Source organism: Pseudophryne corroboree, chromosome 1 (assembly GCF_028390025.1).
Source record: "Pseudophryne corroboree isolate aPseCor3 chromosome 1, aPseCor3.hap2, whole genome shotgun sequence".
Lineage (NCBI taxonomy): Eukaryota > Metazoa > Chordata > Amphibia > Anura > Myobatrachidae > Pseudophryne > Pseudophryne corroboree.
This window is the reverse complement of record NC_086444.1, coordinates 574,202,228-574,225,048: the sequence shown is the minus strand read 5'-3', so window position 1 is coordinate 574,225,048 and position 22,821 is coordinate 574,202,228. Positions and strand designations below refer to the sequence as shown.

Here is a 22,821-nt window from a genome sequence, read left to right as displayed (position 1 = left end):
ACCTACCGGTAAATCCTTTTCTCTTAGTCCGTAGAGAATACTGGGCGCCCGTCCCTGTGCTGATGCTATCTGCAGTACTTGTTTAATAGTTATTGCTTGTGTTACACAAAGGTTGTGTCTTGGTTATGGTCAGCCTTTTGCTGATTTTGTTCATGCCGTTGACTGGACTTTTTGCTAATGCCATGTTGTACGGCGTGTTTGTGGTGTGAGCTGGTGTGTATCTCACCCTTAGTTTAACAATAAATCCTTTTCCTCAAAATGTCCGTCTCCCTGGGCACAGTTCCTATAACTGGAGTCTGGGGGAGGGGCATAGAGGGAGGAGCCAGTTCACACCCATTTAAGGTCTTGGAGTGCCCATGTCTCCTGCGGATCCCGTCTATACCCCATGGTTCTTGCATTCTCTACGGACTAAGAGAAAAGGATTTACCGGTAGGTATTAAAATCATATTATTATTTTTTTTTTTTAAAGGCTATCCAGATTGATCGCCTGTAAAATAAAAAAACCTTTCTCCCGAAAACACACATGTTCAGTGAAACCTGTGTGTTTTCGTGTGAAACAGCCCCGTTTTTGGACAAAAACGGTGCTGCATCCGGTGATTCTGCTTCGCCTGCCGGAGGCAGGTGAAAAAAAATCCCAGATAAGCCGTGGCTGCACTGCACCTACCATAGGGCAAGTGCAAGTTTCCATGGTGCATCTAAAGACGCACCAATCAGTGGCCTTATCAGTCCTTGTACATTCAGGCACACAGATGTACACCAGGGAAGGGCTTTGTAGCAGCATTTGCATAAAGTAGCAGACAGGCGACCACCAATAGACACATACAGTAAATGCAGATGCGTCATTCTCAGAGGCAGACCTTATATAAGATTCAGTATTTACTGCAAACAAATTACAGACATGTTTATTATTTAGAGGTGTTACAAAAGTTTAACAAGCTCTTTTGCTGTTTTATTAACGATAAACTGCCTATTTGTGTCATTCTCTCTTTACAACATTAGAGTAACATGTTCTCTTCAGCACTTCACATAAATGTATCCTGATATAATATATTGCAGCACCTCCGTCAAGTTGGTGTGGTGGGAAAATTTGTGGAATTCTTTGGCCCGGGTGTCGCACAACTCTCTATTGCGGACAGGGCTACTATAGCCAATATGTGTCCTGAGTATGGAGCCACGGCAGCCTTTTTCCCTGTTGATGTCGTCAGCGTGCAGTATCTGCAACAAACAGGTATGAGTGGCCCCCACATATGGGAAAGAAAATATATTTCATGAAAAGAAGTAGATCTGACCGACTTTGTTATTTAGCTTAACAGCAGGAGTCGCATTGGATGTAAAGTAGCACAGACGGGTGTTTGGCACCATGCCCCAGCCTAATGAATAACTGCCTTGTTTTCCCCAGTGTGGATTCAGCCATGCATCTACTAAGCTTAGAAGTCACATTTTTGACATCTTGTAAATTCCTAGTACTAATAACTAAATATGATTTGGATATTTATCCCTGCTTTCTGCTCCTGGTGTGCTGCAATATGTGATACTGCATTCATGCTAGCGGCTGTAGCCTATGCCGGGATTTTCTCTTAGGCAAACACAATAGTGTAAAGTTTAAATAAAGACCAGACACCGTGGATGAAATGGGAAAGATTTGTATATGAACATAAAGAACAATGGGGCAGATTTATTAAGCCTGGTGAAGTGATAAAGTGGAAGGTGATAACGCACCAGCCAGTCAGCTCCTAACTGTCATTTTTCAAACCCAGCCTGTGACATGGCTGTTAAGAGCTGATTGGCTGGTGCTTTATCACCTTCCACTTTATCACTTCACCAGGCTTCATAAATCTGCCCCAATGTGAGGGAATCATCTATAATAAAGATGATAATGTAAGCCTTCGCTACCATTTAGTCATTCTATCTGTGAATGTTACTAATTTATCCAACTACACAGCAGCAGTCTTCAACCGAGCTATTCAGCATGACTGTTGAGGGTTACGGGGTCATGGTGGAGGTGGCAGCTTGGAGTCCATCTACATTTTAATATTTTTCATTCTGGGATCTGTGTGTGTGTGTGTAGGAAAAGGGCCCAGATTCACTGAGGACAGGCCCTGGTCTAAATAGGGATGACATACACAGGCAGCGAGATTTGATAGGCAATCTTATCCTGCCTGGTGTTGCAGAGGTGTCTGTGTAGCTCTTACCTCTAATGAGGAAATATTTGGCTTGCGAGACTAAGGCTGGGTACACACTTGCCAATGTGCACCCGATATATCGTCCGAACCGGCAAGTGTGCATACATCGGCAAGTGTGTATACCCTATATCGATAACGATGCGCGCTCCCGCCGGTCATTAACGAGGTACAGTATCTTTAGGTTTCAACTTTAGGTTTCCGTTACTGACGAGACGCAAACCATATCATTTAGTGTGTATGAACAATATTGTTTGCGGGGGATTTGCACGATGTCACTGACATCGACAAGTGTGTACCCAGCCTGCTTTTAACCCACAGACATACAGTATGAGCTGTAGCATTCTACAGCAGTGTAAGGAAGTGGTACGCATAAGCTTCGTCCTTCAATTTTATATTGATATATAAAATAATACTGTTAAATTTTGCCCGCATCTTATTTTCCTGGACAATTTTAAATATTGAGGGTACAAATGATGCAGTTGGGCTGCCAGAGGGTTCCATGTGAAAAGTTGAGAACTGTAGAATGACTTTATATTGAAATACAGGTTGAGTCTCCCATATCCAAAATCCCCAAATACAGAATTTTCTGAGCGTGACTGAGATAGTTATATCTATGCCCTCTGATGGTTCAGTATACACAAACTTTGTTTTATACACACATTTTTTTTCAAAATATTGTATAAAATGACCTTCAGGCTGTGTGTACAAGGTGTATATGAAACATAAATGCACTTATACGGAAATATCCAATAACAAAAATACTTCTGGTCCCAAGCATTTTGGATATTGGAGACTTAGGGCAATATTCAATTAGTGGCGGATCCTCTCCAACACTGAGGATTTGACACTTCACTATTCTATTGCGGGCCATTTCAGACCATTCATTTTCATCCTCTCTTATGGGGGAAAATGAATGGTTAAAATCTGACCCATTTTTGACGTGGCGGGGTTGAAAACACATGGATGAGCTGAGATTCCGCTCATCCATGTGTTTTTCGACATTTTTGCATTTTCAACAGGGCAGAAAACTGGCACTTCAATCGAATCGTAAAGTGCCGACTATCGACGGAAAGTACAAATTAAAAACAAATTAAAACAGCTTTGCGTTTCCTCTTTTGCCTTCAGCAGCAAGTTGACAGCATGTGAAGCACACCCAACAGGCTTCTAAGTTAAACAAAGAAAAGAAAAATGTGCTGACAACTAGCGCTGTCAATTATTACAAAGAAAAGTGTAAATGCTTTATTCTTCTGCTGGAGAGGATGTATATGTCCCCAAAATGGCAATGTTATTGTCTCTCCTTATCAGAAAGACACTTACATTAAATTTCTGTCTCGAGTGTACATCAAGGTATCTTTATAATGGAACGTGAACTTCAGTTTCAAACACACCCCACGGATTCATAAGAAACACACTTACATGTTAATTCTTTCTCGCGTGCACCTCAAAGTTTCTTTAAATCCTCTCCGGAAACGTATGCACATGAATCCGTCAGGTAGATAAAAAATTGTTTTAATAATTCCTCAGTTGATCCACAATATAGTTAAAAATAATCCACTGTAAAAATATATGTAAAAAAATGCCGGATGCCATAAAAAGAAGGATCTTTTATAGGTATGGACTCACACTAGTCCCGGCTGCAGTCTCGGTCCATTCAGTGTTGGTAATGGAAAACGTCATGATCCTTCTGGATAGCTATCCGGCTTTGTGAATGACGGCTTCAATGCGTTTCTGGGATCCTCTCCCCTTTATCAAGATCCTTCTTTTTATGGCATCCGGCATTTTTTATGTAGATTTTTATTGTGGATTATTCTTAACTATATTGTGGATCAACACCAGGGAACTGGTTTGTTGGGTGGTAGATGAATGTCTGTCCCATTTTCAAGAGTTGTCCATGTCAATTCTGGTCTGAAAAATGGACATCACTGGTGTTTTCACCTCCCAGATGCCCATTGTCTGTCCAGGTGTATGTCACCACAGGCAGATACTGCATTGGGGGAAGAATGCTAACGTCCCTCTATCAGTCATTTACATCCAGGGGAGTATGCAGTTGGTAAGCCTAGATACAGCCTAATTGTTATATGGTTAGGTCTTAAAGTAGCTGGGGAGACATAGGAGATGACCTGAGGTAGATCATATTGTCTGTAGGCAAGATGGAAAGGTTCTCTTCACTGCCTGTGCTACCAGGATCCTCAAGTGTTCCAGATATAAATTATGGTGGTCTTTTTCGCCATACTGGGGCAGCAGTTTCCTTGTTCTTCAAGTGCAAGGGCCATACAGTGAGTGGACTAACCAAGATTGGGTTAGTATGATCATCTCAACGAGACCTTCCATCCAAGCTTCTCTTTAATCACTTGCGCCTCTAGCATCTTGCCAAAATGGAGTGCCGCTTCCTAAGTAGCTTTGCAGGGGAGAGGACATTGCAGTATGAATTGAATGTGACTAGAAATTGTGTGCTACAGGTAATAGCGGTAGTATTTCACAAACATGCACAAAAATGCAATTTTACCCCTGGGTTACCCATGTGCAAATGTTTACCTTTCAGCTGGAATGGTTCTCAACTCTAAATCACAATGTTGAGTTGTCTTAAAGTGAATTGGTGCTAGTACGAGGTCTGAAAATAATGGAATTTCACATGGAACTTGAACATAATCTGTAGTTAACAATTTGTACAAATGTAATAAAGATCTTATTCAGCCACTATCTCATTATAATCAATAATTGAAAATAATTGTCAGGACCATGTAATAACAATTTGTATCATTATTACAGGTCGCGATGAAGATAAAGTGAAATACATTCAGAAGTACTTGCAGGCTGCTGGCTTATTCAGGGACTTCAACAATACAGACCAAGACCCAGATTTCACCCAGGTAAAAGATTAACCATTTGCTTTCTAACAGTAGTCATGCCATGTTCCCTGTATAAACATTTTATGGCACTGCTGTGTACTTTGCACCACTAAAAAACAACAACCGCTGTACAAAGCTGATTACAATGAAACTATGGTAACACATGATGTGTAGTAATTATGTTGTGTCTCTAATAAAGACCATATTGTAGATTATCTACACAAGGGGCTGAGGGAGTGTTGCAGACAGGTCTTGCAATTGTTAGCACTGTACATGGGGGGTAATTCCAAGTTGATCGCAGCAGGAAATTTTTTAGCAGTTGGGCAAAACCATGTGCACTGCAGGGGGGGCAGATATAACATGTGCAGAGAGAGTTAGATTTGGGTGGGTTATTTCGTTTCTGTGCAGGGTAAATACTGGCTGCTTTATTTTTACACTGCAATTTAGATTGCAGATTGAACACACCCCACCCAAATCTAACTCTCTCTGCACATGTTATATCTGCCTCCCCTGCAGTGCACATGGTTTTGCCCAACTGCTAAAAAATTTCCTGCTGCGATCAACTTGGAATTACCCCCCATGGTCTATAGTACAGCAGATGCATCTATGGGGGAATCAGTCATATGCATCACATCCACGTCTTTACTTGCAGAATGGGTGTGACTGAGTGATAAGGGGTGTGTTGACAGAACTGTAGGCCATGTGCGGTTGTGTGTGCACAGAGACTGGTCTGATTTCACATCTGGGAGACAGATCTTTTGCACAAGGCATAGGGCTAGTTAATGGCAGGTCATATAGATGCATTCAGCTCTACACGCAGGACAAAGATCTGCATTTTGTTTAGAAAGAGTAATTGCAGCTGACGTGTGTGCACATTTTATTTAGTCCCCAAGTGAGGATTACTATTGCAACAGATTTTTGCTTTTAAACATATTAAGTGATTTGATATGTCAATAGCTGTGGTACATTGGGTATTTGTACTGAGCACTATTTGTCAGCATAGGTGGTGGAGTTGGACCTCAGCACTGTGGTGCCATGTTGTAGTGGACCGAAGAGGCCTCAGGATAAAGTAGCTGTTTCTGACATGAAAATAGACTTTGAGCATTCCCTTGGAGCAAAGGTGAGAATTTTAATTGATTTGCAGTTCATTCAGCATTATCTGATTAATTTCTAATTGCATCATCTCTTTGATATAAATCATAATTATGTATGCATCATATCTTCACTTGATGAGTATTCTGAAATTCTTGGTGATAATATTGAGTACAGTCTATCCTATGGGGCCGTATGCTGACCTCCATGTAGCCTACCAAGCACAACCAGCAGCTGCCAAGCTTCGGGCTTCACCGCCCCCGCCCCCCCTCCCCCCCTTTCCCCACCACTACGTCCATAAACTTATAATTGTATCTTGCTTAAATACACCGGACCAGCATAGCATACCGCAAACCCAAAATGTAGCCCTCCACAGTTTATCAAAACCTTCCAAGTGGCCCACCAGCTGAAACTCTTGGCTACCCCTGGTCATGTGTATATGTGCATTGTAATATGCTGTATTTTCTCTGTTACAGCAAGGGTTTAAAGGCTTCCAGATTCCTCAAGGACACCATAATGACAAAGTGAAATTCTCCTACGATGACGCTGATTATGAGCTCTCACATGGCTCCGTGGTTATAGCTGCTATCACTAGTTGCACCAACACCAGTAACCCTTCTGTTATGCTGGGTGCAGGTGAGTACAGCAGTCACTTGTCCTGTGTACACAGATCTATGCATGGCTATCTGCTGCTATTGGCTTTTCATTACAGAAACAGAGCTGGAAACCAGATCAGTGTATTTCTCTTACGTCCTATTGGATGCTGAGGACTCCTTAAGGACCATGGGGAATAGACAGGCTCCGCAGGAGACATGGGCACTAAAAAGAACTTTAGATATGGGTGTGCACTGGCTCCTCCCTCTATGCCCCTCCTCCAGACCCCAGTTTGATACTGTGCCCAGAGGAGATTGGGTGCACTACAGGGAGCTCTCCTGAGTTTCCCTGAAAGAAAGAATTTTGTTAGGTTTTTTTTTTTTCGGGAGCCCTGCTGGCAACAGGCTCCCTGCATCGTGGCACTGAGGAGAGAGAAGCAGACCTACTTAAATGCTAGGCTCTGCTTCTTAGGCTACTGGACACCATTAGCTCCAGAGGGAGTCGGAACGCAGGTCTCCTCTTGCAGTTCGTCCCGGAGCCGCGCCGCCGTCCTCCTCACAGAGCCGGAAGATAGAAGCCGGGTGAGTATAAGAAGATAGAAGACTTCAGAAGCGGCAGAAGACTTCAGATCTTCACAGAGGTAACGCACAGGACACAGGCACTGATGGGTGCAGGGCGCAGGGGGGGCGCCCTGGGCAGCAATTTACACCTCTAGGACTGGCTAAAAGATATATATATATATAGGCTTTGGGGCTGTATATAGTTATCCCCCGCCAGTTTTTGAAGGAATCGAGCGGGACCGAAGCCCGCCGCTGGGGGGCAGAGCTTGATCCCTCAGCACTAACCAGCACCATTTTCTCCACAGCACACGCTGAGAAGCTGGCTCCCCGGACTCTCCCCTGCTGTACACAGTGACAGAGGGTTTTAAAGAAGGGGGGGGGCACATAATTGGCGCAGTAAATATATATATAAAGCGCTATCTATCTGGGAATTTTTTCCAAGGTCATTGGCACTGGGTGTGTGCTGGCATACTCTCTCTCTGTCTCTCCAAGACCTTGTGGGGGAACGGTCTCCGGATTAGAGATTTCCCTGAGTGTGTGGGGTGTCGGTACCCGTGTGTCGGCATGTCTGAAGCGGAAGGCTCTTCTAGGGAGGAGGTGGAGCAAATGAGTGTGGTGTCTCTGTCGGCAACGCCGACACCTGACTGGTTGGATATGTGGAATGTTTTAAATGCAAATGTGAATTTATTACACAAAAGGTTGGACAAAGCAGAGTCCAGGGAATGTACAGGGAGTCGAGCCCTGCCTTTCACTATGTCGCAGGGACCTTCTGGGTCTCGAAAAAAAGGCATTTGTTTCCCCCAGCACCCTGAATGATAACCGTAACCAGATATAAATTCCACATGATAATAGAATTCAGAGATCTTCGTTACACATATTTGCGCAAATGGCGCTAGGGACCCCAAAGCTGCATCAAGGCGTCTCTGTATATTTGGGGTCCCTAGCGCTATATCTAGGTGCAGGGTGTGGCACCCCAAAACACCAGCATAAGCCAGAAAGCCCAGCGTAGCATACCAGTGAAAAAACTATAGTGTTAATAAATTAGTATTTAGGAAGCCGAAGCTATAGAGAGAGTGATACAAAAATTAAATGCAATTAAAATAGAGAAATAGTGTTAAAAAATTAATAAGTGAAAAGTGTTAATAGAATGTAAAGGTATGCCACACTAAGGCCATCCAGCTCAGCCAGTCCAGAGGCACCACACCTCACACCTCCATTACCCCAATCTGGGTCTAAGATTAACCAGCTAAGAGCTACCTACCTTGGAGCAACCCCATAATGCTATAACACTATAGTTTTTTCACTGGTATGCTACGCTGGGCTTTCTGGCTTATGCTGGTGTTTTGGGGTGCCACACCCTGCACCTATATATAGCGCTAGGGACCCCAAATATACAGAGACGCCTTGATGCGGCTTTGGGGCTTATTCACACATTTGCGCAAATATGTGTAACGAAGATCTCTGAATTCTATTATCATGTGGAATTTATATCTGGTTACGGTTATCATTCAGGGTGCTGGGGGAAACCAATGCCTTTTTTTCTTGCTTAGAAATACCCCTCCCTTTCGAGCACCTGAATGATATCACTAAGCTAATTGAGCATCTACCAACATATATATATATTCTGGGTCTCAAAAGCGCCCACTATCCCAAGTTGTAGATACTGATAACGACACGGATTCTGACTCCAGTGTCGACTATGATGATGCGAAGTTACAGCAAAGGTTGGCTAAAAGTATTCATTATATGATTATTGCAATAAAAGATGTGTTGAATATCACAGATGACCCCTCTGTACCTGACACGAGGGTCCACATGTTTAAAGAAAAGAAGCCTGAGGTCACTTTTCCCCCTTCACATGAGCTAAATGAGTTGTTTGAAAGGGCTTGGGAAACTCCAGACAAGAAACTGCAGATTCCCAAAAGGATTCTTATGGCGTATCCTTTCCCGGCTAAGGACAGGATACGGTGGGAATCCTCCCCAAGAGTGGACAAAGCGTTGACACGTTTATCCAAAAAGGTAGCGCTGCCATCTCAAGATACCGCATCCCTCAAGGATCCTGCGGATCCCAGGTAGGAGACGACCTTGAAGTCAATTTACGCACATACTGGTACATTACTCAGACCGGCGATAGCGTCGGCTTGGGTTTGTAGCGCTGTAGCAGCGTGGACAGATTCCTTATCTGCTGATATTGATAAGCTGGATAAGGAAACCATTTTATTGACCCTGGGTCATATTAAGGATGCTGTCCTATATATGAGAGATGCTCAGAGAGATGTTGGCCTACTGGGTTCCAGAGCCAACGCTATGGCGATTTCTGCTAGGCGAGCCCTATGGACCCGACAGTGGACGGGTGATGCCGACTCGAAGAGGCATATGGAGGTTTTGCCTTACAAGGGTGAGGAATTGTTTGGGGAAGGTCTCACGGACCTGGTTTCCACAGCTACTGCTGGTAAATCAACTTTTTTGCCTTATGTTTCCTCACAGCCTAAGAAAACGCCACATTATCAGATGCAGTACTTTCGGTCGCATAAATCCAAGAGAGTACGGGGATCTTCCTTTCTTGCCAGAGGTAAGGGCAAGGGGAAAAAGCTGCCAACTACAGCTAGTTCCCAGGAGCAGAAGTCCTCCCCGGCTTCTACAAAATCCACCGCATGACACTGGGGCTCCGCTGAGGGAGTCCGCCCCAGTGGGGGCACGTCTTCAACTTTTCAGCCACGTCTGGGTTCACTCGCAGGTGGATCCCTGGGTAATGGACTTTGTTTCCCAGGTTTACAAACTGGAATTCGAAGAGGTGCCTCCTCGCCGGTTTTTCAAATCGGCCCTACCGGCTTCTTCCCCAGAGAGGGAGGTAGTTTTAAATGTGATTCGAAAATTGTGTCTTCAACAAGTGGTGGTCAAAGTTCCCCTGCTTCAGCAGGGGATGGGGTATTACTCAACCCTGTTTGTGATCCCGAAACCGGACGGTTCGGTCAGACCCATTCTGAATTTAAAATCCTTAAACCTATACTTAAAAAGGTTCAAGTTCAAGATGGAATCACTCAGAGCGGTCATCGCCAGCCTGGAAGGGGGGGATTATATGGTGTCCCTGGACATAAAGGATGCATACCTTCATGGTCCCATATAACCGCCTCATCAGGCGTTCCTGAGATTTGCTGTACAGGATTGTCTTTACCAATTTCAGACGTTGCTGTTTGGGCTTTCCACGGCCCCGAGGATTTTCACCAAGGTAATGGCGGAAATGATGGTGCTCCTGCGCAAGCAGGGGGGTCACAATTATCCCGTACTTGGACGATCTCCTAATAAAAGCGAGATCAAGAGAGCAGTTGCTGAACAGCGTATCACTCTCCCTGAGGGTGTTGCAGCAGCACGGCTGGATTCTCAATCTCCCGAAGTCACAGTTGGTTCAAACGACCCGTTTGCCTTTCTTAGGTATGATTCTGGATACAGATCAGAAAAGGGTTTTTCTCCCGATGGAAAAGGCCCAAGAACTCATGAACTTGCTCAGGGACCTCTTGAAGCCAAAAAGGGTGTCGGTGCATCACTGCACTCGAGTTCTGGGAAAGATGGTGGCGTCTTACGAGGCCATTCCATCCGGCAGGTTCCATGCGAGGACTTTTCAGTGGGACCTTCTGGACAAGTGGTCCGGGTCACATCTACAGATTCATCAGATGATCACCCTGTCCCCCAGGGCCAGGGTATCTCTCCTCTGGTGGCTGCAGAGTGCTCACCTTCTACAAGGTCGCATGTTCGGCATTCAGGACTGGGTTCTGGTAACCACGGACGCGAGCCTCCGAGGATGGGGAGCAGTCACACAGGGAAGAAACTTCCAAGGTCTATGGTCAAGCCAGGAGGCTTGTCTACACATCAATGTACTGGAATTATATACAACGGCCTTTGTCAAGCGGAGAATTTGCTTCGCGACCTACCGGTTCTGATTCAGTCAGACATCATCACCGCAGTGGCACATGTAAACCGTCAAGGCGGAACAAAGAGCAGAGTGGCAATGGCAGAAGCCACCAGGATTCTTCGCTGGGCGGAAAATCATGTAAGCGCTCTGACAGCAGTCTTCATTCCGGGAGTGGACAACTGGGAAGCGGATTTCCTCAGCAGACACGATCTACATCGAGGAGAGTGGGGACTTCATCAGGAGGTCTACGCAGAGATTGCAAGTCAGTGGGGACTGCCTCAAATAGACATGATGGCGTCGCACCTCAACAAGAAGCTTCCGAGGTATTGCGCCAGGTCAAGGGACCCTCAGGCGGTAGCAGTGGACGCCCTGGTGACACCGTGGGTGGTCCACTCGGTCTATGTGTTCCCTCCTCTTCCTCTCATCTCCAAGGTGTTGAGAATCATAAGACGAAGAGGAGTATAGACAATTCTAATTGTTCCAGATTGGCCTCGAAGGGCCTGGTATCCGGATCTGCAGGAAATGCTCACAGAAGATCCGTGGCCTCTTCCTCTCAGAGAAGACCTGTTACAACAAGGGCCCTGTCTGTTCCAGGACTTACCGCGGCTGCGTTTGACGGCATGGCGGTTGAACGCCGGATCTTAGCGGGAAAGGGCATTCCGGATGAGGTCATTCCTACTCTGATGAAGGCTAGGAAGGACGTGACAGCGAAACATTATCACCGTATATGGAGGAAGTATGTATCTTGGTGTGAGTCCAGGAATGCTCCTCCGGAAGAATTCCATCTGGGCCGTTTCCTTCACTTCCTACAGACGGGTGTGAATTTGGGCCTAAAATTAGGCTCCATTAAGGTTCAGATTTCAGCCCTATCCATTTTCTTTCAGAAGGAATTGGCTTCTCTCCCAGAAGTACAGACTTTTGTGAAGGGAGTGCTGCATATCCAGCCTCCTTTTGTGCCTCCTTTTGTGCATATCCAGCCTCCTTTTGTGCACCATGGGACCTTAACGTGGTGTTAAGGTTCCTTAAGTCTCCCTGGTTTGAGCCTCTTCAAACGGTGGAATTAAAGTACCTCACTTGGAAAGTGGTCATGTTGTTGGCCTTGGCATCGGCAAGGCGAGTTTCCTGAGTTGGCGGCTTTATCTCACAAAAGCCCCTATCTGAATGTCCACGTGGATAGAGCTGAGTTGAGGACTCGTCCTCAATTTTTGCCTAAGGTGGTTTCCTCTTTTCATATGAACCAACCTATTGTGGTGCCTGTGGCTACGCGGGACTTGGAGGATTCCGAGTCCCTTGATGTGGTCAGGGCATTGAAAATTTATGTAGCCAGAACGGCTCGGGTTAGGAAAACAGAGGCTCTGTTTGTCCTGTATGCAGCCAACAAGGTTGACGCTCCTGCTTCTAAGCAGACTATTGCTCGCTGGATCTGTAACACGATTCAGCAGGCTCATTCTACGGCTGGATTGCCGTTACCAAATTCGGTAAAGGCCCATTCCACTAGGAAGGTGGGCTCTTCTTGGGCGGCTGCCCGAGGCGTCTCGGCATTACAGCTTTGCCGAGCGGTGACTTGGTCGGGTTCAAACACCTTTGCAAAATTCTACAAGTTTGATACCCTGGCTGATGAAGACCTCATGTTTGCTAAATCAGTGCTGCAGAGTCATTCGCACTCTCCCGCCCGTTTTGGAGCTTTGGTATAATCCCCATGGTCCTTACGGAGTCCCCAGCATCCTCTAGGACGTAAGAGAAAATAAGATTTTAAACCTACCGGTAAATCTTTTTCTCCTAGTCCGTAGAGGATGCTGGGCGCCCGTCCCAGTGCGGACAAAATTCTGCAAGACTTGTATATAGTTTTTGCTTACATAAGGGTTATGTTACAGTTTTGATCAGTCTAGAGCTGATGCTGTTTTGTTTCATGCTGTTAACTGGTTAGTATATTCCAGGTTATACGGTGTGGATGGTGTGGGTTGGTATGAATCTTGCCCTTAGATTAACTAAAATCCTTTCCTCGTACTGTCCGTCTCCTCTGGGCACAGTTTCTCTAACTGGGGTCTGGAGGAGGGGCATAGAGGGAGGATCCAGTGCACACCCATATCTAAAGTTCTTTTTAGTTCACATGTCTCCTGCGGAGCCCGTCCATTCCCCATGGTCCTTACGGAGTCCCCAGCATCCTCTACGGACTAGGAGAAAAAGATTTACCGGTAGGTTTAAAATCTTATTTTCCGTTTGCTATGCCCCTTTTGATCTTATATTTATTTGACTCTATAGGGCTATTAGCCAAAAATGCTGTAGAAGCTGGATTGACCGTGAAACCTTATATCAAGACAAGCCTATCTCCTGGCAGTGGTGTAGTGACTTACTACCTCCGAGATAGCGGTGTTATGCCTTACCTTTCCAAGCTTGGGTGAGTATATGGATCATTTTAATGTTGAATCTACCATGAACCCATGACCAGAACAAAGGACCTGATTCAGTAAGGATTGCAGATTCTGCAATCCTTTCAATCGCATGCTGGTGGCTGCCCATCGCAGGGCAATGCCTCACAGCATGCTACCCAACGCCCACCCACTGCCATCACACTGTAATTGCCATTGTGCCGCAATTACAGCGTGGTCGCAGAAACTGTGGATGCCTACAGCCGGCACAACCTGGCTGCGGCAGCAGGAGTCCCGCCACCATTTCATTTTTTGGATCGGAACAGCTGTGTGTGATGACACGCAGCCACATTCCTAAAAATGCTGCCGACATGCCCCCGTTTCCCCAAAAACACTCTGTCAATTAGGCACTCCAGCGGTTGACAGCCTATGAACCTGTATGAATAAGAAGTGGAGGAAAATCCAGTAATTGATCTAGATAATTTCATGGAGAGATGATGTTGGGTGTGTGGGGAATCAAATTTGTTATCTGTATTTGATCCAGTCTAATGGTTATTAATACTGTAGGTTCAGTTTATGTGGCACTTGTAGCTTCTCTTTTATTGGGATTTAAAAAAAACCCATAAATCTTAAAATTTTTAAACAGTCTCTAAGGAGATTTGTATTGATTGTATGTTCATGTATGTTGATCATGGTGCAAAAACTGCACTTTTTTTTTTTTGTAGGCTGTCCATTTCCTACATTGATTGTCATTTTTTGTTTCAGCTTTGATGTTGTAGGATATGGTTGCATGACTTGTATTGGGAACAGTGGCCCCTTGCCTGAAAGTGTTGTGGAAGCTATTACTCAGGTACAGTATGGCATTGATATGTATATTTTCTCTAACGTCCTACTGGATGCTGGGGACTCCGTAAGGACCATGGGGAATAGCGGTCTCCGCAGGAGACTGGGCACTCTAAAGAAAGATTTAGTACTATCTGGTGTGCACTGGCTCCTCCCTCTATGCCCCTCCTCCAGACCTCAGTTAGAATCTGTGCCCGGCCAGAGCTGGGTGCTCCTAGTGGGCTCTCCTGAGCTTGCTAGAAAAGAAAGTATTTTGTTAGGTTTTTTATTTTCAGAGAGCTTCTGCTGCCAACAGACTCTCTGCTACGTGGGACTGAGGGGAGAGAAGCAAACCTACTCACTGCAGCTAAGTTGCGCTTCTTAGGCTACTGGACACCATTAGCTCCATAGGGATCGAACACAGGTACCTAACCTTGATCGTCCGTTCCCGGAGCCGCGCCGCCGTCCCCCTCGCAGAGCCAGAAGAACAGAAGCAGCAGAAGCATGAAGACTCCTGTCTTCACTTAAGGTAGCGCACAGCACTGCAGCTGTGCGCCATTGCTCCCGCACACTCCGGTCACTGTAGGGTGCAGGGCGCAGGGGGGGGGCGCTCTGGGCAGCAATTAAGATACCTTTTGGCAAAATTATACATATATACAGTCAGGCACTGTATATATGTACGAGCCCCCGCCATTATTTTTACACAGAAACTGGACAGAAGCCCGCCGCTGAGGGGGCGGGGCCTTCTTCCTCAGCACTCACCAGCGCCATTTTCTCTCCACAGATCCGCTGAGAGAAGCTCCCCAGGCTCTCCCCTGCAATAGAAGAGAGGGGGGGCATATAAATTTGGTGCAAAAACAATATATACAGCAGCTACTGGGTTAGCACTAAGTTACTGTGTGATTCCTGGGTCATATAGCGCTGGGGTGTGTGCTGGCATACTCTCTCTCTGTCTCTCCAAAGGGCCTTGTGGGGGAACTGTCTTCAAATAGAGCATCCCCTGTGTGTGTGGTGTGTCGGTACGTGTGTGTCGACATGTCTGAGGTAAAAGGCTCCCCTAAGGAGGAGATAGGGCAAATATGTGTGTGAGAGGGTGTCTCCGTCGACAACGCCGACACCTGTTTGGATATGTGTAAGTGCTGAGGTGAATTTATTGCACAAAAGATTAGAGAACAGACAGGAAATCTACCCATGTCTGTCCCTATGTCACAGAGACCTTCAGAGTCTCTCAATGCTCACTATCCAAAATAATAAACACTGATATCGACACGGAGTTTGACTCCAGTGTCGACTACGATAATGCAAAATGACAGCCAAAATGGCTGAAAGGTATTCAATATATGATTATTGTAATAAAAGATGATTTGCATATCACTGATGACTCATCTGTCCCTGACACAAGGGTACACATGTTTAAGGGGAAGAAAGCTGAGGTAAATTTCCCTCCTCTCATGAGGAAAAAGAGCGGGAAACTCCAGACAAGAGACTGCAGCTTCCCACAAAAAATTCTCAAGCAGTATCCTTTCCCCACTAGGGCCAGGATGTGATGGGAATCTTCCCCTAGGGTATCCCGTTTGCCCAGAAGGTAGCACTAGCTATTCTCAGGGATCCTGCAGATAGCGAGCACATTCTGGTATACTACTCAGACCGGCGAATGTGTCGGCATGGGTTTATAGCGCTATGGCAGCGTGGACAGGTACCTTATCAGCAGAGATTGAGACCCTAGTATGCATATAGAAATATATATATTAAAGATGCTGTCTTAAGTGATAGGTATATATATATATATATATATATATATATATATATATATACCTATTAAACATGCCCAAAGAGACATGAGTATACTGGGTCCTAGAGTCAAAGCTATGTCTATTTCTGCTTGACGTGTCCTGTAGAATATGCAATGGACAGATGATGCCGACTTAAGAGGCATTTGGAAGGCTGAGGATTGTGTGGAGAAGGGTTCTCGGACCTGGTCTCCACAGCTATCGCTGGTAATTCTGATATTTTGCCTTATATTCCTGCACAGCCTACGAAAGCACGACATTACCAAATGCAGCCTTTCGAATAAAGAAACAAGAAAGTCCGAGGTGCGTCCTTTCTTGCCAGAGGCGGGGGCAGAGGAAAGAAGCTGCACAACACGGCTAGTTCCCAGGTACAGAAGTCCTCCCCGGCCTCTACAAAAATCCACCGCATGTCGCTGGGGCTCCACAGGCGGAGCTAGGCCCGGTGGGGGCGCGCCTTTGTAAGTTCAGCCACAAGTGGGTTCACTCCCTGTTAGATCCCTGGGCAATAGATATTGTGTCTCAGGGATACAAGCTGGACTTTGAGAAGATGCCCCCTCACCGACGGCCCTGCCGGCTTCCCCCCACGAGAGGGAAACAGTGTTAACTGCAATTCATAAATTGTATCTTCAACAGGTGGTGGTCAAGGTTCCCCTCCTTCAACAAGGAGGGGGTTATTATTCGACCATGTTGTAGTCCCGAAACCAGACGGTTCGGTCGGACCCATATTGAATTTAAAATCCCTGAACATATACCTGAAAGGGTTCAAGTTCAAGTTGGAATCGCTAAGAGCGGTGATTGCAAGCCTGAAAGGGGGAGATTTTATGGTGACTCGGGACATAAAGGATGCATTCCTTCATGTCCGCATTTATCCACCTCATCAGGCGTACCTCAGAATTGCGGTACGGGATGGTCACTACCAATTTCAAACGTTGCCGTTTGGTCTCTCCACGGCCTTGAGAATATTCACCAAGGTAATGGCGGAAATGATGGTGCTCCTGCGGAAGCAAGGTGTCACTATTCTCACGTACTTGGACGATCTCCTCATAAAAGCGAGATCAAGAGAGCAGTTGCTGAACAGCGTATCACTTTCTCTGGAAGTGAAACGGCAACACGGCTGGATTCTATATATTCCAAAGTCGCAGTTGGTTCTTACAGCTCATCTGCCTCTCCTAGGCATGATCCTAGACACCGACCAGAAAAATATTTATCTCCCGATAGAGAGAGCTCAGGAGCTCGCGACACTGGTCAGGAATCTATTAAAACTAAAACAGGTGTCAGTGCATCACTGCACTCGAGTCCTGGGAAGGAGGGTGGCATCATACGAGGCCATTCCCTTCGGCAGGTTCCATAACTTCCAATGGGACTTACTGTACAAGTGGTCCGGATCACATCTTCGGATGCATCGGTTAATCACCCTATCCCCCAGAGCAAGGGTGTCTCTCCTGTGGTGACTGCAGAGTGCTCACCTTCTCGAAGGTCGCAGATTCGGCATTCAGGACTGGGTCCTGGTGACCACGGATGCAAGCCTCCGAGGGTGGGGGGCAGTCACACAGGGAAGAAATTTCCAAGGGCTGTGGTCAAGGCAGGAGACTTGCCTTCACATCAATATCCTGGAACTAAGGGCCATATACAACGCCCTAAGTCAAGCGGAGACCCTGCTTCACGACCAACCGGTTCTGATCCAGTCAGACAATATCACCGCAGTGGCTCATGTAAACCGCCAAGGCGGCACAAGGAGCAGGGTGGCGATGGTAGAAGCCACCAGAGTTCTTCGCTGGGCGGAGAATCACGTAAGCACACTGTCAGCAGTGTTCATTCCGGGAGTGGACAACTGGGAAGCAGACTTCCTCAGCAGGCACGACCTCCACCCGGGAGAGTGGGGACTTCACCAAGAAGTCTTCACGCAGATTGCAAATCGACGGGAACTGCCACAGGTGGACATGATGGCGTCCCGCCTCGACAAAAAGCTAAAATGGTATTGCGCCAGGTCAAGGGACCCTCAGGCGATAGCTGTGGACGCACTAGTAACACCGTGGGTGTTCCAGTCGGTCTATGTGTTTCATCCTCTTCCTCTCATACCAAAGGTGCTGAGAATTGTAAGAAAAAGAGGAGTGAGAACAATACTCATTGTTCCGGATTGGCCATGAAGGACTTGGTACCCGGAACTGCAAGAAATGCTCACAGAGGACCCATGGCCTCTGCCTCTCAGACAGGACCTGTTGCAACAAGGGCCCTGTCTATTCCAAGACTTACCGCGGCTGCGTTTGACGGCATGGCGGTTGAACACCGGATCCTAGCGGATAAAGGCATTCCGGATGCAGTTATTCCTACGCTGAAAGGCTAGGAAGGATGTGACAGCAAAGCATTATCACCGTATATGGCGAAAATATGTGCTTGGTGTGAGGCCAGGAAGGCCCTACAGAAGAATTCCAGCTGGGTCGATTCCTGCACTTCCTACAGTCAGGAGTGACTATGGGCCTAAAATTAGGGTCCATACAGGTCCAGATTTCGGCCCTATCCATTTTCTTTCACAGAGAACTGGCTTCACTGCCTGAGGTTCAGACGTTTGCTAAGGGAGTGCTGCATATTCAGCGCCCTTTTGTGCCACCAGTGGCACTTTGGGATCTTAACGTGGTGTTGGGTTTCCTGAGATCACACTGGTTTGAGCCATTTAAGACTGTGGAGCTAAAGTTTCTCACGTGGAAAGTGGTCATGCTGTTGGCCTTAGCTCCGGCTAGGCGTGTGTCAGAATTGGCGGCTTTGTCATGTAAAAGCCCCTATCTGGTTTTCCAGATGGACAGAGCAGAATTGCGGACTCGTCCGCAATTTCTGCAAAAGGTGGTGTCATCTTTTCATTTGAACCAACCTATTGTGGTGCCTGCGGCTACTTGTGACTTGGAAGATTCCAAGTTGCTTGACGTAGTCTGGGCTTTGAAGAATTATGTAACCAGAACGGCTGGGGTCAGGAAGACTGACTCGCTGTTTATCCTGTATGCATCCAACAAAGTGGGTGCTCCTGCTTCAAAGCAAACTATTGCTCGCTGGATCTGTAACACGATTCAGCAGGCTCATTCTGCGGCTGGATTGCCGCATCCAAAATCAGTGAAAGCCCATTCCACAAGGAAGGTGGGCTCTTCTTGGGCGGCTGCCCGAGGGGTCTCGGCATTACAGCTTTGCCGAGCTGCTACTTGGTCGGGTTCAAACACATTTGCAAAATTCTACATGTTTGATACCCTGGCTGAGGAGGACCTTGTGTTTGCCCATTCGGTGCTGCAGAGTCATCCGCACTCTCCCGCCCATTTGGGAGCTTTGGTATAATCCCCATGGTCCTTACGGAGTCCCCAGCATCCACTAGGACGTTAGAGAAAATAAGATTTTACTTACCGGTAAATCTATTTCTCGTAGTCCGTAGTGGATGCTGGGCGCCCGTCCCAAGTGCGGACTTCTTCTGCAATGCTTGTATATAGTTATTGCTTAAATAAGGGTTATGTTATAGTTGCATCAGGGTTTATCTGATGCTCTGTTATTGTTCATACTGTTAACTGGGTAAGTTTATCACGAGTTATACGGTGTGATTGGTGTGGCTGGTATGAGTCTTACCCTGGATTCCAAAATCCTTTTCTTGTAATGTCAGCTCTTCCGGGCACAGTTTCCTTAACTGAGGTCTGGAGGAGGGGCATAGAGGGAGGAGCCAGTGCACACCAGATAGTACTAAATCTTTCTTTAGAGTGCCCAGTCTCCTGCGGAGCCCGCTATTCCCCATGGTCCTTACGGAGTCCCCAGCATCCACTACGGACTACGAGAAATAGATTTACCGGTAAGTAAAATCTTATTATTTATGACTGTTTCTCTCTCATCCACTAGGGGACACTGGAGGCTTAAGACACTAGGTATAGACGGTGATGCATTTAGCTAGAAGTGTGATAGCTCCTCCCCCTCTATCCCCTATCAGCCCCAGTTTTACAAATGTGCCTGAGGGAGCCGGTCACTAGAGGCTAAGCTCCAGCACTACACAATTTTTTTTTCTCTTAGGGCCTAATTCAGACCTGATCATAGATGTGCTAAATATAGCACATCTACGATCAGTCACACCGGCATGCGGGGGGATGCCCAGCACAGGGCTCGTCTGCCCCGCATGTCAGGCCCTTTCCCGTCGCACAAGTACTTGCACAGCGGCGATGCTTTTGTACTTGAAGAGTAGCTCTCCACCAGCGTAGCTCCTGTATGCTGGCAGGGAGATACTCGTCGCTGTGGCTGCGTGTGACGTCACGCAGCCGCCGAGGCCCGCCCCCCGCACGTTCCAGGCACGCTTGCGTTGCCCGGCCCGCGCCCCTAAAACGGCGGCTAAACACCGCTGGCCCACCTCCTCCAACCCAGTGACCGCCTCTGCCTGTCAATCAGGCAGAGGCAATCGCAGGGCTGATACGGTAGTCGGCTGTCTGGCATGCGCAGTTCAGACCTGATCAGTACCGATCAGGTCTGAATTAGGCCCTTCTCTAATATCTGAGGACATGCTGCTACTGTCAGGCTGCTACATGGATACCTTGGGAGGGACTCTTCGCAACTTAATAAGAAGTTGGGATCTGGGTTCCTGGCGATTTGCCGCAGCTTACAAAGAAGTTGCTGTCAGCACGCCTACTGCCTATCACACACACGATGGTACGAGCAGGGGTAAGTATGTCCCCTTTCCCTGCTTATCGTGTGTGTACACAGTCTCAAGATCTCCCTGCAGCATGTCTGGGAATCTCCCAAAAGTCTGCGCGTTTTTCTGGGCTGTGTTGTGTGTGTTTACAGCTTCTTAGAACTGCAGTTCTGTTACAGGGCTCAAGTTACTTTTCACTTTGTACTCTGTCTCAGCAGATCCAGGACAGCAGGGTAGAGGGAGCGGGACTTCACAGCCCGCCTTCTGCCTATTATTCAGAGCTAGGGAGGCTGTTCTAGCTCTGGCTCCTCTCATTGGCCCCTCTCCTGTTCCTTCCTGTCTCTCTACCGCCCAGGGCTGAGAGCAGGCACCATTTTGTTGAGACCAGCACTTCTATCTGCATTGGCAGTGCTGTTTTTTCCTGACAAAGCTTATCTCCACCAACTGACATCCCTGCAGCACAGATCTAATCCAGAGGGCTGTGAGTGCACTGGGGTGTGACACTGATTGGTGGGTGTAGAGGAATTGTATTAAGGGAGTTGTGTGATCCTCTCGCTCTATTCTGCATTGCTCCAATGCTCTCCGAGTTTCCATTGTGTGATTCTTGCATCCCTGCTGTTATGTCTCCGTGGTGTGACATCCTATACCATGACAGGCAGAGGTGCAGCAGCTAATGCTTCCCAGAAGCTGTTTGTCTGCACTACGTGTAATGCCAAGATAACACAAGTTAGCAGGGTGGGGTTACCCAGACAGGGAACACCACTGATATTTCTCCTACTTCTCCATGAGCATCTGCCTTAGCTGGTGCCATGTCTGATTTAACTTCAGAATTGGCGGCTTCTCGTAGGGAATGGGAAACTGCCAGAACTGAGGGCCCCTCCTCAGGGGCCTTGCCTCTATCTCTCTCCACAGAACTCTCCACAGCTTGGGCGAAAGGGCTGGTTAAGTCGGTAAAAGGGTTGGTCCAGATCATGGGATCATCTGCCAGGGTCATTTCGGCTTCGACTCAACAATTGTCAAAGAATCAACTGCTCCCTGCGTTCTGCAGTCAGATGACTCTGACACGAAACTTCCTTCAAAAGAAGAGGAGGAAGGCGAGTTGGGGGAAGTGTCGGAGGGAGAAGAGTCCTTCCCTCAGTACAAGGAACCAGGAGCTCTGGAAGTTAAGGCGATCATTGTAGCAGTTTGTGAGGTATTGCATGGAGATTCCGGAATCACTGGATACGTCTCTGGTAAGCATCAAAAGTCTTCTGTTTTGTTCCCCTATTCTCAACAGCTAGATGACCAACTGTTGGCCGCTTGGAAGCGTCTGGACAAGAGATTCAACCATGTCATCCATGACAGAAAAGTGGGAAACTTCTGCCACTGTTTTCAGGTTGTATAAGAAGCCTACCTCACTGGTCCCTGAGGCTACATCACTAAAAGTTCCTTCGGACCATAAGTTAGACACTACTCTCAAGTTCATGTGCACTGAAACAGTTGTGTTGCTCACACTGGCCCTGGTCGGTTTTTGGGTTAAAAAGGCTATAAAGTACTTGGGCAGGTGAGTTTGTAAAGGGCCTGGATTCTAGAGTTCCCAGGGCTGAACTTGCTGTTCTGTCAGAACATAGTAGGGAGCTGGGTGTTTACTTGAGAGATGCCTTTAGAGATGTTGGTCTTGTTAATTCTAGGTTCTCAGCCTCGGCTATAGCTGCTCGCCAAACCCTCTGGCTTAGATCTTGGCATACAGATGTCCAAAAGGGCTGTGGAGAATCTGCCTTTTACAAGGGACATTCCATTTGGTCCTGAACTATACAAATGGATTTCTCAGGCAACGGGTAGTATATCTACCTTCTTGCCTTCTGCTGCTCTGCCTCCCGTCGTACCTATGCCGGTCCCTCCTTTTGGCCCTTGCAGCCCTTTCATGGTCGAGCCAGATGATCTGCCACGTCTGGCAGTGGAGTTTGAGACCGATGTCGCCAGCAGGCCACTGCCCGTTGTCCAGACCCAAAGCCTGCTGACAAGCCTGTG

General features: G+C 47.0%; 1 protein-coding gene across 2 annotated transcripts in view; it reads left to right on the top strand.

Moving 5' to 3' along the window:
• Positions 1-22,821, top strand: part of ACO1 (aconitase 1) — a 170,367-nt gene that overhangs the window by 106,634 nt on the left and 40,912 nt on the right. For both annotated transcript variants that reach the window (XM_063914197.1, XM_063914198.1), the window contains exons 8-13: positions 1,057-1,228; positions 4,953-5,053; positions 6,036-6,152; positions 6,601-6,760; positions 13,451-13,586; positions 14,323-14,407. In XM_063914197.1, the coding sequence (XP_063770267.1) occupies positions 1,057-1,228; positions 4,953-5,053; positions 6,036-6,152; positions 6,601-6,760; positions 13,451-13,586; positions 14,323-14,407 (771 nt within the window). The remainder of the gene's footprint in view (positions 1-1,056; positions 1,229-4,952; positions 5,054-6,035; positions 6,153-6,600; positions 6,761-13,450; positions 13,587-14,322; positions 14,408-22,821) is intronic.